General features: G+C 47.1%; 1 protein-coding gene across 2 annotated transcripts in view; it reads right to left on the minus strand.

Annotated features, from left to right (window-relative positions):
• Positions 1 to 1,805: 1,805 nt before the first annotated feature.
• The window catches only part of Kiaa2012 (KIAA2012 ortholog), a 115,434-nt gene continuing 102,329 nt past the window's right edge, over positions 1,806 to 14,910 (minus strand). For both annotated transcript variants that reach the window (XM_059278448.1, XM_059278447.1), the window contains 8 exons: positions 13,315 to 13,405; positions 11,253 to 11,418; positions 10,431 to 10,545; positions 7,426 to 7,763; positions 6,472 to 6,674; positions 5,567 to 5,739; positions 4,716 to 4,935; positions 1,806 to 2,173 (listed from right to left, as the gene is read on the minus strand). In XM_059278448.1, the coding sequence (XP_059134431.1) occupies positions 2,035 to 2,173; positions 4,716 to 4,935; positions 5,567 to 5,739; positions 6,472 to 6,674; positions 7,426 to 7,763; positions 10,431 to 10,545; positions 11,253 to 11,418; positions 13,315 to 13,405 (1,445 nt within the window). In that variant the 3' untranslated portion in view covers positions 1,806 to 2,034. The remainder of the gene's footprint in view (positions 2,174 to 4,715; positions 4,936 to 5,566; positions 5,740 to 6,471; positions 6,675 to 7,425; positions 7,764 to 10,430; positions 10,546 to 11,252; positions 11,419 to 13,314; positions 13,406 to 14,910) is intronic.

The following is a 14,910-nucleotide window of genomic DNA, read 5'->3' on the forward strand; positions in this document are numbered from 1 at the left end:
TTACTCAATTCCTGAAGTATAGAATAGAAAAATTAGCTAAATTTCTAGACTGGATAAATGTAATCCCTGTACAAAGCAAAAACCTTGTGAGTATTAGTGGGGAATCACCTCTAAATACTGTTCTTTACTTGTGGACAGTGTGATGATTAAAACGTCATTGTCAATTTGCCTGGGTTTAAAGTCACTCTGGAAAGACCTTTGGGTGTGTGTCCAGAAAGATTTGAAGTGGGGATTCCTACCCTGGTTGGGGGTACTGCCGTTCTGTGGGTCCAGGACTGAATAAAAAGGATAAAATGAGATAAGTGCCAGCATTCATCTCTGACTACTGGTGCAGGGTGACCAACTGCTTAACTCTTTAAGGTGCTTTTGGGGTGTGTGTGTGTAGTTTTGTTGCAGTAATGAGAAAACTAAGACAAGTGTGGATTAAAAATTGGAGCCGGGCGGTGGTGGCGCACGCCTTTAATCCCAGCACTTGGGAGGCAGAGCCAGGTGGATCTCTGTGAGTTCGAGGCCAGTCTGGTCTCCAAAGTGAGTTCCAGGAAAGGTGCAAAGCTACACAGAGAAACCCTGTCTCGAAAAACCAAAAAAAAAAAAAAAAAAAAAAAAAAAAAAAAAAAAAATTGGGCTGGGGAGATGGCTCAGTGGTTAAGAGGACTGACTCCTCTTCCTAGAGGACCCGGGTTCAATTCCCAGCACTCATGGCAGCTCACAACAGTCTGTAACTCCATTTCCAGGAGACCTGACACCCTCGTACATACAGATATACATATGCAGGCGAAAACACCAATGCACATGAAATTTTTTTTTTTTAAGTTGGGAAAATTAAGATACTGCTTGATAGTCATTGAATGACTTAAGACTTCTGATATCAATTTTAGAGTTTTATGAGTAGTTTCAAGGCAGAGTTGGGAATAAAACCTCAAGATTTGTTCATTCTCAAGAATCAAAAATAGTGAAATTCTGAGGTGATAGTTCTATTTCTTTGCTGATATAGCCTCTGTGGTGGTATTTTACTTGTACTGAAATGTGATTTTAATTGTATGTTAATAAATAAAGTTGCCTGGGGGTCAGAGTTATAGAGCCATAGCAAGTGCATGGCGGTGGTGGCGCACGCCTTTAAGGACCTGGAGGGTGGTACATACAGGCAATGACAAGGCAGTCACGTGTTTAGTTTACAACCAATGAGAAGGCAGAACATCTAGACTATTTAAAGACATACACACACAGGAAGTAGGCCTCTTTTTCGGAGAGCTCTCTTGGCTGAAGCAGGACAGCTGAAGCAGGAAGGGTAAGGCTCTTAGTTCTGACCTCTTGGCTTTCTTCTCTGAAGCGGCTCTGTGTTTCTTATTTAATAAGACGGTTGGTTACATCTACAAGCCTCCAGGAACTACCGGTGGCCATTGAGCATTTGACTGTGGCTAGTATGGGGGACAAATGTTCTAGCTGTAACAGCTGCATGCTCACTCAAACATGCTGCTCTAGATCTGTGCTTTGAGGATTGGGAGAATTTCCTCCTGAAAGAACTCATTTTGCTCAAGTAAACCTGTATTAAGTGATTCCAAACATGCCTTCTAAGAAGACGTTTGTTTTAGATTCCAAGGATGAAATTGTGGCTTTGTCTTCTAGAGGGATTTCTTAATATATGATTAGCTCTTCTTAGCTAATCCAGAGTTATTGCATGACAGAATTTCTGTTCACCAACTCTTGAACACATTGAAGTACATAGAGCATCCTATGTTGGAGACTAGTGTTAGTGTCTCCAACTGGAACTGTGGAATTGTAGTTTAGACATCAAGGCTCTTGAACTTAATGTGGTCCTAAAAAAACACAACAGGATTTAAGTAAGTGAAAAGTTAACTGGGTGTGTGGAGTGTGCAGGAATGCTGGGAATAGGTTCCAGGGTAAAGAAAGTGGGAGGTATGGGTTGAGGTAAGTCAGATAAAATGGAGCTAAGTGAGCTCAGGCTGGAGCTTTATTATAGAAGTATAACTTCTGCCACCATTTCTCAACTTACTTTTTTGCTTTCTTCTAGCCTTATGGCTTGGGGATTTGTAGGAACTGGAAGTATGAGTAGACCCACGGTCTGGAAATGCTCTGTGTCCACTGCAGACCACTGGCTTCCTTTAAGAGTTCTTGTTGAAAATGAAGGTGTTTCTCCAAAACAGCTTTTTGCCTAAGGAGACAACCCCACCCCCAATTCCAAAAATGATTAAGTGTTCAGTAGAGTTTTGGATTTGGGTTGTATGATTACCAGATTTGGGCTATTGGTTGCAGGTTTTAGTGGAGGTCATACTCTTCATTTAGTGCCTTTACACGAGAGGCATCATGGGATTCCTACCAGAAAAGTAAGAAGGAAGGAGGTAAATCCCAGGTCTTAAACTTGGGTTGCTGGAAGGGATTGCTTTGCTTGTTTGCTTGCTTTATTTAGTTTTTTTTTTTGTTGTTGTTTTTTAGATAGGGTCTCCCCGTGTAGCCCTGGCTGTCCTGGAACTTGAAATTTAGACCAGGCTGGCCTGGAAACTCACAGATCTGCTTGCCTCTGCTTCCTGAATGCTGGAATTAAAATGGATTCCCTTGCTTTAGAGTTGAGGAAACAGGACAGTGAAAGTACAAGAGTAGCTGTCCCAGATGAAGTAAAGCCAGTCGGCACTGAGTTCTAGTCCTTGGAGGAGTGAGATTACCCATTCCTTCTTTGGTTTCCTGTCTCAGCTACCTGTGTTGGTTTTACATAATCGCTCTAGTACCTCAATGATGACTATCAGTTTCTCTTGGGAAGTTGGGCTTCTAGTAGCTTCCTTTTGTCTCATTGCTACTATTACGGCGCATGATGTCTAGACTGTTGAAGCTGAATTAGGACTTTCCTAATAACCTACTTTGTGATTCCCCTAACAGCTGAACAGAGTCCAGGGAGGGAACAACTCGAGGTTAATGAAGTCTTGAGAGTTCTGGTGCCTTCTTTCTGGACCTCTTAAAGAGGATTATAGGTTCAATTTAATTTGTGGAACATTATAACTCAAGGGGGGGTGTTTAGATTTAATGTCGGGAACCTGATTTTCCAGGTTGTACCTCTTCTGTCTGTTTGGTTTTTTTTTTTTGTTTGTTTTTGTTTTTGTTTTTCGAGACAGGGTTTCTCTGTGTAGCTTTGCGCCTTTTCCTGGAACTCACTTGGTAGCCCAGGCTGGCCTCGAACTCACAGAGATCCGCCTGGCTCTGCCTCCCGAGTGCTGGGATTAAAGGCGTGCGCCACCACCGCCCGGCTCTTCAGTCTGTTTTAAGACAGAATCTGACTGCGGCTCTCCCAGTAGCCTTCCAAGATCCCTTCTGCTGTTGCCTCCCAAGTGCTGGATTCTAGGCCTGTGCCACCATACCCAGCTCACCTTTCAGTTTTTGTGGTTGTGAAGGACCAAAAATGCTCTTGGCCCTAGGTAACTTTACTTTGTAGTTCTTTCCGATCTTGGTCCTACCTCCCTGACTTCATCCAAAGCACAATTTTTCACCCTCATCCAGCAATGCTGAGCTTTTATTTATTCAACATGTCAGTCTCATTTCTTCCCTCACACACTGTTCATTGTTGTTTCCTGAAATACAGGTCCACATTCTCATGTTTAAAATCTCACCCTTTATGACATCCCTTGTGAGAGGTCCTGCTGGGTCACCAATCTAAACTAAGCTTCCTGTCACATCTTTAAAGTTTTTCGGCATAGCATTTGTAGCTAGGTTAAAAAACAAAAACATGGCCAGGCATGGTGGTGCATGCGTTTAGTCTCAGCACTCGGGAAGTAGAGGTAGGTAGATCTCTGAGTTGGAGGCCAGCCTAGTCTACAGAGTGAGTTCTAGGACAGCCAGGGCTGTTACACAGAGAAACCTTGTCTCAAAAAACCAAACCAAGGGGCTGGAGAGATGGCTTAGCGTTTAAGAGCATTGATTGCTCTTCCAGAGGTCCTGAATTCAATTCCCAGCAACCACATGGTGGCTCACAACCATCTGCAATGGGATCAGATTCCTTATTCTGGTGTATATATAAAATATATGAATAAATAAATCTTTAAAAGAATAACCAAAAACATTGTCTTTTTCAATATCTCTCCATACTTCTGAATTCCTAGAGTCTACAATTTGCATAATGTAGCTTGGTATTGGCCATAACTCACAATTGGTCCCGATGGAGATCTTGTTCCTCTTTTACTGAGGAGTTGAACTCAGGGCATAATTTGAACATTCTATCAAACTGCTGCACACTAGCCCTGGGATTCACTTTTTTTCTTTTTCCCCGGTTTTTCGAGGCAGGGTTTCCTCTGTGTAGCTTTGGAGCCTGTCCTGGAACTCACTCTGTAGACCAGGCTGGCCTCGAACTCACAGAGATCCTCCTGGCTCTGCCTCCTGAGTGCTGGGGTTAAAGGCGTGCACCACCCCCAACCCCGGCTCACTTTTTTTTTTTTAAGTGGGATTCACTTATCTGTAAACCAGAAGATCAAGATAAACGATCTCTTAAATTCCCGTCTAGCTTCAAAACAAGTTCTGTGATAAGCCATGACCGAATCCTGCGATGTCTGAGCAGAAGAATGGCCCTTTGTGCTTTTCAGTCTTTCTAGCCCTGCTGCAGGGCTGAGAGAACTGCTTGTTGAAGGCAGTGCAGGGTGAGCGCCGGCACCAGGCGGGCACGCCTCTGAACACCCCGACCGACCGACCGCAGCTGGTGCCCAGCTCTCCAGTACCTGGCTTGCTCCTGCGCAAGCTTCACGGCTTCCTCCAGCGCCAGCCTGGCTGCTGCCTCTTCCTCTTGCCTCCTCGCCTCAGCCTCCCGCCTAGCCTTCTCTTCCGCTTCTTGTTTCTGCCTCCGGTACTCCAGCCGCTCTTCCTCGGCCATTTCCATCAGGCGTTTCTGTTCTTCTGCCAACTGCACTTCCAGTTCCTTCTGCCGCTGCTTCTCGGCCTCTGCAGAACAGAAAGAGGCCGGCTCAGCAGGGGGCACCACCGGAGCAGTTGGTATTGCTGCTCTACCTTTCTAATCTTCCAGAGCCTCTGTGGGTTCCTAACCCAAGTCCTCTGGCGGAGCGCCTGTGGGGATTCAGAAGCCTCAGGGAAGACTTTCCCGGAGTTGGTGGGGTAGTGTGCAGCTGTGAGTGAGGGGAGGGGCCGCAGACCAGGGTCAAGAGAAACTTCCTACTTGACTAGACCGACTAGTCTAAAGAGTGCGGGCCAGGAATGGACCACAGCATCATCTCCTGAACTTTCCACCTCGTCCGCAAAGGTCTGCTGGAAGATTGTCTGCTCCACACCGGAAGGAAGGTGTGACCTGAGGCTCTCCAGAGGAAGGGGGCAAGTAGAGCGGTGTGGGCAGCCTTGAGCAATGCTGACAGGGGCAGTTACTGAACCCGAAGTCCGACCCTGCCATCACTCCACAAGAGTCTTGCGTTCATATTCCATCCTTTTATCAACCCTCCATAGTCAGACGTAATTATCATTCGGGGGGGGGGGGCGGGGGAGCTTACACAAGTGGAATGCTCTGTGCACCGGGGCCTAGATAGGAATAAAAGAGAGACAGAAAGCTCGGGAATTCTCTCACCGGCCCTCTCCAACTCCTCCTGCTGCTTTTTCCTCTGCAGTTCTTGCATTTTCCTCCGGAGCTCCTCCTGCTGCTGCCGGGCTCTCTCCTGGGCCGCCTGCAGCTGGAGTCTCCGCTTCCTCTCGGCTTCCTCCTGCCGCTGCCGCTCTTCCTCCAGTCTCTGCTTTCTCAGGCTGGGAGCACAGGAGATGTCAGAGGAAGGGCGGAAAACACAGGCCCAACCAACTGGCCGCTGGCTCTGTAAACTTCAGGATAGCGCCCCTCCAGGGAGCAGGTCTTCTACAGCAGGGATCGAAGGGCAGAGGTAACAGACAGGGGTCTAGAGGAAGAAACCTAGAAGTTTCAGCATATAGCTCAGTGCTGTTGCCCAGGATTTAAGTGCCCTAAGTTCTCTGCACTTTATTTTCTTTTTTCTTTTAGTTTATTTTATGTGCATGGGTATTTTGCCTGCATGCACATGCATATCCCCTGGAACTGGAGTTAGACAGTTGTGAGCTGCCATGTGGGTGCTGGGAATTGAACCCGGGTCCTCAAGAGGAGCAGCCAGTGCTCTTAACCACTCGGGCCATCTCTTCAGCCCCCTTATTTTCTATTCTTAAAGTACGGATCTTGAAATTCTTGCTTCTTAGGGTTGAGGAGATTAAGTTCGATCGAAGACCCGTGGAAGAGCCTACCTAGTACAGCACAGAGAACTGCGGGAGCTTGATAAATGCGGGACTGAATTTCAACGCCTTCCCACGAATTCCCCGTGAGCATCTATCTTGGGTAACCCATATGGTCAAGACAGTATCTTATCTCTGGTCCAGGTTGTTCCTGTGATTTCGTGTCAGGGCATGAGCCTCAGCACTGAGCTATGCCCCTGGGGAAGGTTTGCCCCGCCTTGGGTCTCCAGGCTGCTGCCCCACCGGATCTCCTCAATGCGCCTCTGCTGCTCCAGTTCCAGCTCCTCCTTCATCTTCTCCGCTCTCTCCAGCTGCTCCTTATGGAGCCGGGTCAGCTCTTCCTGCTCCCTTCTCCTCCGCTCCACCTCCAGCCACCTCATCTCTGCCCTCTCTATGCGAATTCTGTCTCGAGAAGCCTTCTCCTGCTGCCTCTTATCCAGGAGGGCCTAAGAAACCAGAGTGTTAGCCATGCAAGGGATCAAGCCAGTGGCAGCCCAGATAGGGTTTTCTCTAATCAGGGACAGACTCCTAAAGCTGACTCCACACTACCACACAGTGGCATAAACTGCCTCTGCCCGGCTGGCTGTGGGGCTGGAATGACCGACATTCAAGTCTTTCACTTGCTTTGGGATTGCGGTGCACGGCTTTCCTGATACGGTCTTCCTCATGGACTATGCCCAGTACTTACTGTGATAACAAAAGTGCCATCATTCTGTCTGGTGTGTTGGAAGTTCTGGTCTTTCAGTCCTACCTAGCTGCACTTCAGAACTGCCTAAGGATCTTTAAAATACGACAGGGCTCCACTTGGTCCAACAAATGACAATCTTGGGGGTGGGGGTGGGCTCCTGGAGTTTAAAAAACTTGGAACTTGAAGCTGGGGCTGGAAGGCATGGTTCTGGTAAGAGGTTGTTTTAGAAGGGCCAGTGGTGGCGCACACCTTTATTCCCAGCACTCGGAGGCAGAGGCAGGCGGATCTCTGTGAGTTCAAGGCCAGCCTGGTCTACAGAATGAGTTCCAGGGCAGCCAGAGCTACACAGAGAAACTCTGTCTCAAAAAGAAGAAAAAAAAAAATATCACCACGTAATAGAGTTGTTTCAGAAAGTGCAGCTTATTTAGGGTCATTTCCCTCACATCTGCATTCTGCCACGTGGAGGACAGAGCTTCCTCTGGCCAAGAGGAGAGAACACCTGCCCATACCTTGGAAGGGTCCTCGGGGCTTCTCTCTTCCTCAGATTCCACGTTGGTAGTGGCACCCATGGCCTGTGTGGGTGACGATCTTCCATCTATAGAAACCTGGCTCTCCAGAGCATCATATTCAGGAGAAAGCCAAGGCTCCTCAGCGGCAGAGTGTGAGCGGAGGAGCCCTCTCTCTGAGGTGCCACCTGCTTCCTTGGCGTTGCTGACATCGGGCTCACTCAGCTCTGCCGCCGTCTCCACGTCCCTTTCTCTGTGTGCCCTTTTCATTTTAGTGCCTGGTTTCTTTTCTTTTGGAATTAGCCCTGATTTCTTTTCAGTTTTTGAATCCTTTGACTTCCCTGGGGGAAACAATGGGGGAGAGAGGTAGCTGAGTAGAAGAAATGTGACCTCTATTCCTTCTCTTTAGTAACTTTTTTTTTTTTTTTTTTTTGAGACGGTTTCACCGCATAGCTCTGGCTGTCTTGGAACTCACTATATAGACCAGACTGGCGTCAAACTCACAGAGATCCTTATCCCTCTGCCTCTAGGGTGCTGGAATTAGAGGCATGTGCTGCCACACCTGGCTCTTTAGTGGCTTTTAAGATTAAGCATTTGGTGGGATAAAGTGGTGTGCATATTCCTGAATTTATCCCCAGAATCTGGGTGAATAAAGTCTGCATTGTAATTTCCAAAAGCTGTCCTCAAGCCAGCAGACATCAAAAAAAATTCAAGACACGGAGTAAAATCCGTCTCTTGTTTCCTAGCCCCCCCACCACACACACACACATAGGACTAAAACTTAAGCATCTGGAGAGCAAGGCTCCTGACCCCACCGGTGAAAGTGTCATCTGTGGCATTTAAGGTGTACCGGGGAGAGAGAGAAAATGCCTGAGAACAAAATTGCCAATCCAAGAGGGATGGACAGCTCCAGAGTAGCAGGACAGCTCATCATCCCAGAACACCTGTCTACCTCAGAAGGCTCCCTTCCTTACCTGCCCCCCCAAAAGCCAACCGATGCTCACCAAATCAGCTGGAAGCAGTTTTTCCAGGAGAAACGACGTCCCTATTTCTATTTACTCGCTTTTTTATAATAAGCAAAAAGTCTGGAATGTTAGGCTTCTGTACATGCACAGCTCGGGGTCCTGTGTCTTACGTCTTACATCATCAGTGGGCACTGGCAACTATGTATCCGCCATGTGGTCATGCAATCCTCACCTTAAAAAGCCGGATGCAGACCCCCACACTCTCTCTCTGTGTTCTCTCCCTGCTCCCCACCATCTTCCTTTCTGTCCAGGCCTGGCTTTCCTCCCTCCTATCACATTTTTCTTTCTAATAAAGCTCTCTGTAACTCTGGTAGTCGTGGCCGTGGCCTGTGACTTTTCTGCCGGTAACCAGCGCCACCAAACAGTGCCATTTTACCATCAGTAATAATGATTTGAGAAGAGCAGCCTGACATTATATTTAGATCAATAAAGATGTAACCGCACAGCAGTATCACTACGGAAAGGTTGTGTTTCTGGCTGTGGATACAGCTAAGTGGTAGAGACTGTGCTTAGTATGTAGGGCCCTAGGTTCAATCCCCAGGGCCGGAAGCAAAGAAAGGTTCCATCTCACCCTGGTGAGCATGGGGCAAGATTCCTGGGGAGAATCTTGGCACATCTGACAGGTCCTGCCCAAGGTCACAGCTCTAATGCGCTGGAAGTTTAACACTCCAAGGGTCAAGGGCATTTGTTTTTTCCTATTCCTGGCAATGCCAAGGGCTAGACAAATGTACATGCAGCAAGAGTTTAAAAAGTAAACTTCAAAACCAGATCTGTCTCCAGGGGTGTATCCAGTGTTGTCCTTGCAACAAAATGCGATTTGTTTAAAAAGGTCTTCAGCCGGGCGGTGGTGGCGCACGCCTTTAATCCCAGCACTCGGGAGGCAGAGCCAGGCGGATTTCTGTGAGTTCGAGGCCAGCCTGGTCTCCAAAGCGAGTTCCAGGAAAGGCGCAAAGCTACACAGAGAAACCCTGTCTCGAAAAACCAAAAAAATAAAAAAATAATAAATAAATAAATAAATAAATAAAAAGGTCTTCAAATCTTGGGAGCGAAAGAGGCTAGGTGTGAATTTTGGGCTAAAGGGAATTCAGGAGCATCTGAGGTCTTGTGAGGCAAAGAAGGACACTGGGAAGTGTGATGGTAGGAGAGCCACTCAGACCCTAATTCATCCCCCTCTTCCTACATGCTCTCGGGATGCCTAGGCTGGGCATCCCTTTCCTGAGATGTTTAGGACCAGAAGCATTTTAGATTGGGGATACTTTCTGCTTTTAGAATATTTACATTTAATGTGTATAATATAAAGTCCTGGCCATGGGATCCTAGCCTAAGTATATAAGTTGTTAATGCTTCATATACACTTTTGACTCTCAGTTTGAAGGTGGTTTTATGTTTTTCTTAAAGTAGCAAGGGGTTTTTATTCAGAATCAAAATAAAACCATAGGCCAAAAACAGTGCAAGACCTGAGCAGAGTGCTCATGAGCCTTACACAGTATTTTCAGTGAGGTCAGATGTAGAATCTACCTGTGGCATCTTGTTGATGTTCAGAAGGTTTCAGACTTGAGGACATCTTGCATTTCAGCTTTTCCAATTACAGATCTTAGCCTGTAGTTATTAGCTTCTAGTAGCAGCAGCAATAATGTGCATTGGGGCTCGCTCAAGTAGGAAAGGACAAACCAACCCTGGGTCCACTTGTCCTTTGACGCCACCCACCCAAACTCTCTCAGCCTCGGGTACACAAACAGCATGGTGGCACTCATTTCAACATTGGCAGAGTGCTGGTATCATCATCCCCTCTCACGGTCATCACAGGTCGTGATTTCCTCTGCCCATGCGCACTGAGACACTGTCATGAAATCAGACTGCAAAGCCAGCTTGGCTAGGTAGTCAAACAAAGCTTGCCCCGCAGGAGCCAAGTCCATTGTCCGTATCACCTCCTCGCCTGTTGGAAGTCTTCTGAGCTGTTTCCTCACAGACGTACTTCCTTACCTCCAGCAGCCTCTGCTTGCCCCAGGGCCCTTCCTTCTCGCTCTGTTCTGGGGGCTCTGGCCTTGTCTGTCTTGGTTTTTTTCTTCCTCTCAGGCTTGTGAACCAAATCCCTTCCCTGCAGGAAGAAATTTAGGAAGAGGACCGTGAACACAGAGGAAACAGAAGAGTTCATCAAATGAAGATTACTCCGAGAGAACAGGGGGCTGGGGCGGAGGAGGAAGGCATCTGAGTTCTGGATGAAGCAGAAGGCCAGCGTCAGAGTATGGAGCCAGTGGGGAAAAGGGCACCTTTTTATTTCAAATAATTAGGAAGAATTTCAGAGGAGGAAGAGGAAGAAAAACCCTTTATGGCCCTGCCTTCTTTTTCCATGTTTATGTCATGGTCTGCAGAGCTTGAAGCAAAGGAAACAATTTTCTTGTTTGTTAGTGTGGCCACTGTTGACCAACAGACTGGACTCAGAGCTGGCTTTATATTCATGGCTACATCACGTGCTGCCTTTGAGAAGACCCCAGGCAGGTAGCAAGAGCCTTGCCAGCCTTTCCCTTTCCCTGTGGACGGTGACAACATGGAGGTTCCCTCTAAAAGAGGGTGGCAGAGTGGGGCCATGGTCATCCACTTTGTAGGGTTTGGCAATGGGCCCTTGTCCTTCAGGAAGATGCAGCCTAGTGCAGGGTGCAGGGCCTGGTGAGCAGATGTCACTGGACCTCGGCCCCTACTGCCCCTTTAGTGAGGTGCTGTATCTATGAAGCAACCTTCAGAAGTCTACACGGAGCCTTGGTCCAGGCAGGGTTTCCGGACCAGATTCTTCATTCTCACACTCACGTGACTGATGGCAGCTGAGGACTGCTGGTTGGACAATTTTGCTTCCATTTTCTTATTTTTTTTTCTTAGAGGAAGACATGCAGTCTCAGAACCCAGCTTCTCCGGGGATGCAGGCTCACGTTCTAGCAGTCCTCTGTGCAGGCGGTACACATCGTAATCTCTGTCCCTTTGGAAAGAGCAAGCCAGCAGACCAATTTAATGGCCAGAAATTTAAATGGGAGGGAAGAGAGGAAGTGAGCAGATGTCACAGAACAACTGTGATCGGCTGTGGGGATACCTGACACACTCAGGCAACTTTCTCCTCACGTTCCTGCTTAAGCGAGATTAGGAAGGGTGCTCTTCACTTTCGGGGTTTCCTTCAGGTAGGCCCTAAAACAGACAACTGGAGAAACAGTTGGCGGCTTTTCATTGCATATTTACACCTCTAACTGAGAGCTGGTTTGGAGGTTCTGTCAGGAAACCACAACTAAGGGGACCCTGGACCAAAGAAAGACAGGCCCATCTCTCGGGAAGGGGGTCCTCTTCAGGGGGGCCAGCAGCTTTGGGAGGGACACGTGTGGAGCAGTGAGGGAGGAAGGAGACACACACCCAGCCAGTCAGATTGGCTGCATCAACCCTGGCGATCCATCAGTGGGGTGACAGGTAGCAGTCGGATCACCCTCATGGATAGAATTACACAACTGTAATGTCTTCTCTCAAAGGCTTAGCTGGGAGAGGCAAAGTGGCCTTTAAGAAAGATGACCTCAAAAACACGCAATTGTCCCCTTCATTCCTTTGCTTCTCTGAGTTTTATTCTTAACCAGATTCAGCCACTACGAGGTCGTTGTGTGCCCAGTCTCATGTGTTCTGGAGTGGTTGGCACCGCTGACTTATGCCTGTGGGTGGCAAGGACAGCAGCCGCGGGGCCCACTGGGTGCTGGGTCTCGTCTGGGTCTTTTTTCTTTTTAGTTAAATCGATATATTTACTGTGGTGTGCTAGCCCAGGGCCTTACTGTGGAAAACTGAGAAATATTTGTTGAATGAGGTAAATGGAATTTCCTGTAAATGCACGAGTCTTTAAGTCCTTCAGTGACACTCTATAAAAACTCACAGAAGTCTGCTTTAGGACGGTGCTAGGAAAACCTCGGTTTCCCCAAGGAGCAAGCCAGCTGCACATGAGCACCTCAGGCCTGACTGGATGGCTGTTTTTTTCTTCCACATTTAGGAATCTGCGCTAAATCTGAATTTTGGTCACAATAACTGTAATGGATTTTGTGGAGTGTTTTATGCTTTTTTAAAAACTGTCCTCTTGATGAAAAAAAGAATTCTCTTTGATTATTTCATTGGTTTTGGCTAGGGGAGGGGAGTTGTAATAACCTGTTCAAAATACGTTGTGGGAAAAGGGATAAAAACAAAACAACACAAAAAGTCTTTAGTGACTTCCTCAGTCATAGAGGCTGCTTCCTGTTGCTTCTGTTGCTTCTGGTCACACAACTTTTTTGACCTGTGAGTTTATACTGCTGATCTCTAATCCCCCCAGGTTCATGGAACCCACAATCAGGTTGGTTCCAGCTGGTAGCAGAGAAGTCTACAGCAGAGCCCACAGCCTAAGGAGACTGAGGCCAAGGTCTGGACCAGGCTGCCTGGGCTGCTGGCCAGTGAGCTCATAGTAAGCACATAGGAAGGTGTTCCTGTGTTGGCAGGGATGAGAAGAAGCCATGAAGGTGGCCGGCCATCTTTACTCTGCCCAGAGTTAACGAACCTGGAGGAACCAGGATGAACTGGTTGTCCCCAGCCTTCCAGGGTCTCTGTAAACGTCAGGTGCACAGACACACCAGAAAGCTGCTTCAGGTGGCTCAGGTTCACTCTTCCCCACCTAACCTGGAGTACTTGGATTAAGTAGCTCACTCATCAATGTGTAACCTACCCAGGGGCTGCTGCTTTTAATCCCAGCTGCCAGCATGTTATCGCATGAATCTCAGAAACAAACAAACAAACAAAGAAAAACCCAGAAAGTAAATCCATGAAAACAAACCCCTGATGGATGCAGAGAAGCCGTCGTGGCTACAAGCTGCACACTTACGTGCTTTTTACGGTGTCAGCCTCGGAGGTCTGGTTGTGCTCAGCCGCAGGAGTACTGAGGGGGTCAAGGGTCACGCTCCTCGGCTCTGGGTCTGTGAAAATAAGAGTATCCTCCATCAGCAAACGACCCAGGCAGTTTTCCCAGGAGGAAATCGGGCAAGTGAAATGTCTACTGGTGCGTCGTGAGCAGTGTTGATGAGAGCAATAATCCTGTAGAGGGACCAGTGCCGGCCTGTGACAAGTGACATTAAAATGACTAAAATGTCCTTCAGGAAAGTGGTAGGACAGTCCGTGTCTAGAACCAGAAAACTGTTTCAGCCTTGATCAGGACTCTCACCTGGGTATTTATCTCAAGGTTACAATTCAAAAGAACAAATAAGCTTTTGTAACAACTTGTTTGTTTTATTTGTTGGTAATGTAGATTAGAGAGAATTCAACAAAGAAGACTTGGAAAGTGCAGTATTCATGACTGTCTTACTTAAACCTATAGGGAAGGTTTATGTAGTTCAGAGGGAGAGCTTGTTTCTTGTGTGCAAAGCTCAGGACCACTAAAAAGGTTAATGAGTAGGAAAGGAAAGACAGAAAGAAAATTCTGGCTAAAAAGAGAAATATTGAAAGTATGGAAAGGATTTATGATATAATGATAAGAAGAGCCAGAGACTAGAAAAATGATATGATTAAAGTCTGGAGGAGGCAGAAGGATCGCCTCACCTTCCAGGGTAGCCGAGGGTTAATATTCAGACCCCCGTCTCAAAAATCAAACAACAGTCACAAAAATCTAGATGGCTAAGGATTGGAAGAGAAAATAGACAAGGACTATTATGTTAGAGTAGAATATTTATGCATGTTTCAATTTTCTTCTTAAAACCCTCGTGTGGGGGGCTGGAGAGTTGGCTCAGAGAGTAAAAGCACTTGCTGCTTTTCTAGAGGGCCCATGTTCGATTCCCAAGCACCCACATGGTGGCTCACAACTATCTTTAGCTCCAATCCCCGGGGATCTGACACCTTCTGACTTCCTAGAGCACTGGGCACACATGTGGTGCACATATATACATGCAGGCGAAACATTCATACACATAAAATAAATATAAAAACATGAGTGAAGCTCCTCTTTGCTGGGCTGTGGGGGTGCACACCTTTGACCCCAGCATTAGGGAGGTAGAGGCAGGGTCTGTGAGTTCAAGGCCAGCCTGGTCTACAAAGCTAGTTCCAGGACAGACAAGGATTTGCAGAGAAACCCTGTCTTGAAAAACAAAGCAAAACAACAAAAAAAAAAAAAAAAGAAAGAAAAGAAAAGAAAGACACCAATGTGCTTATAACAGTAGAAAGCAAATTGTTTTAAACAGTGTCATCTTTATGAAGGAGGTTTATGTACATTCCCCTTACAACCTTCAAATACCATGGTCAGGCATTACCCACTATTCAGCTGGTCATGCTCCCCTACACCCAGGGCTCCTTGGTACCTCGGGTTCCCCTTTTCCTTTCTCATACATTCACGTGATAATGACTCTCACACATGGACCTCCCTCCGGGCTTTGGAGTGGGAAAAGGACTGTTAGTGTACAGTGTGGCTGAGAATTTCTTTTATTTTGTATAA

Source organism: Peromyscus eremicus, chromosome 13 (assembly GCF_949786415.1).
Source record: "Peromyscus eremicus chromosome 13, PerEre_H2_v1, whole genome shotgun sequence".
Classification (NCBI taxonomy): domain Eukaryota; kingdom Metazoa; phylum Chordata; class Mammalia; order Rodentia; family Cricetidae; genus Peromyscus; species Peromyscus eremicus.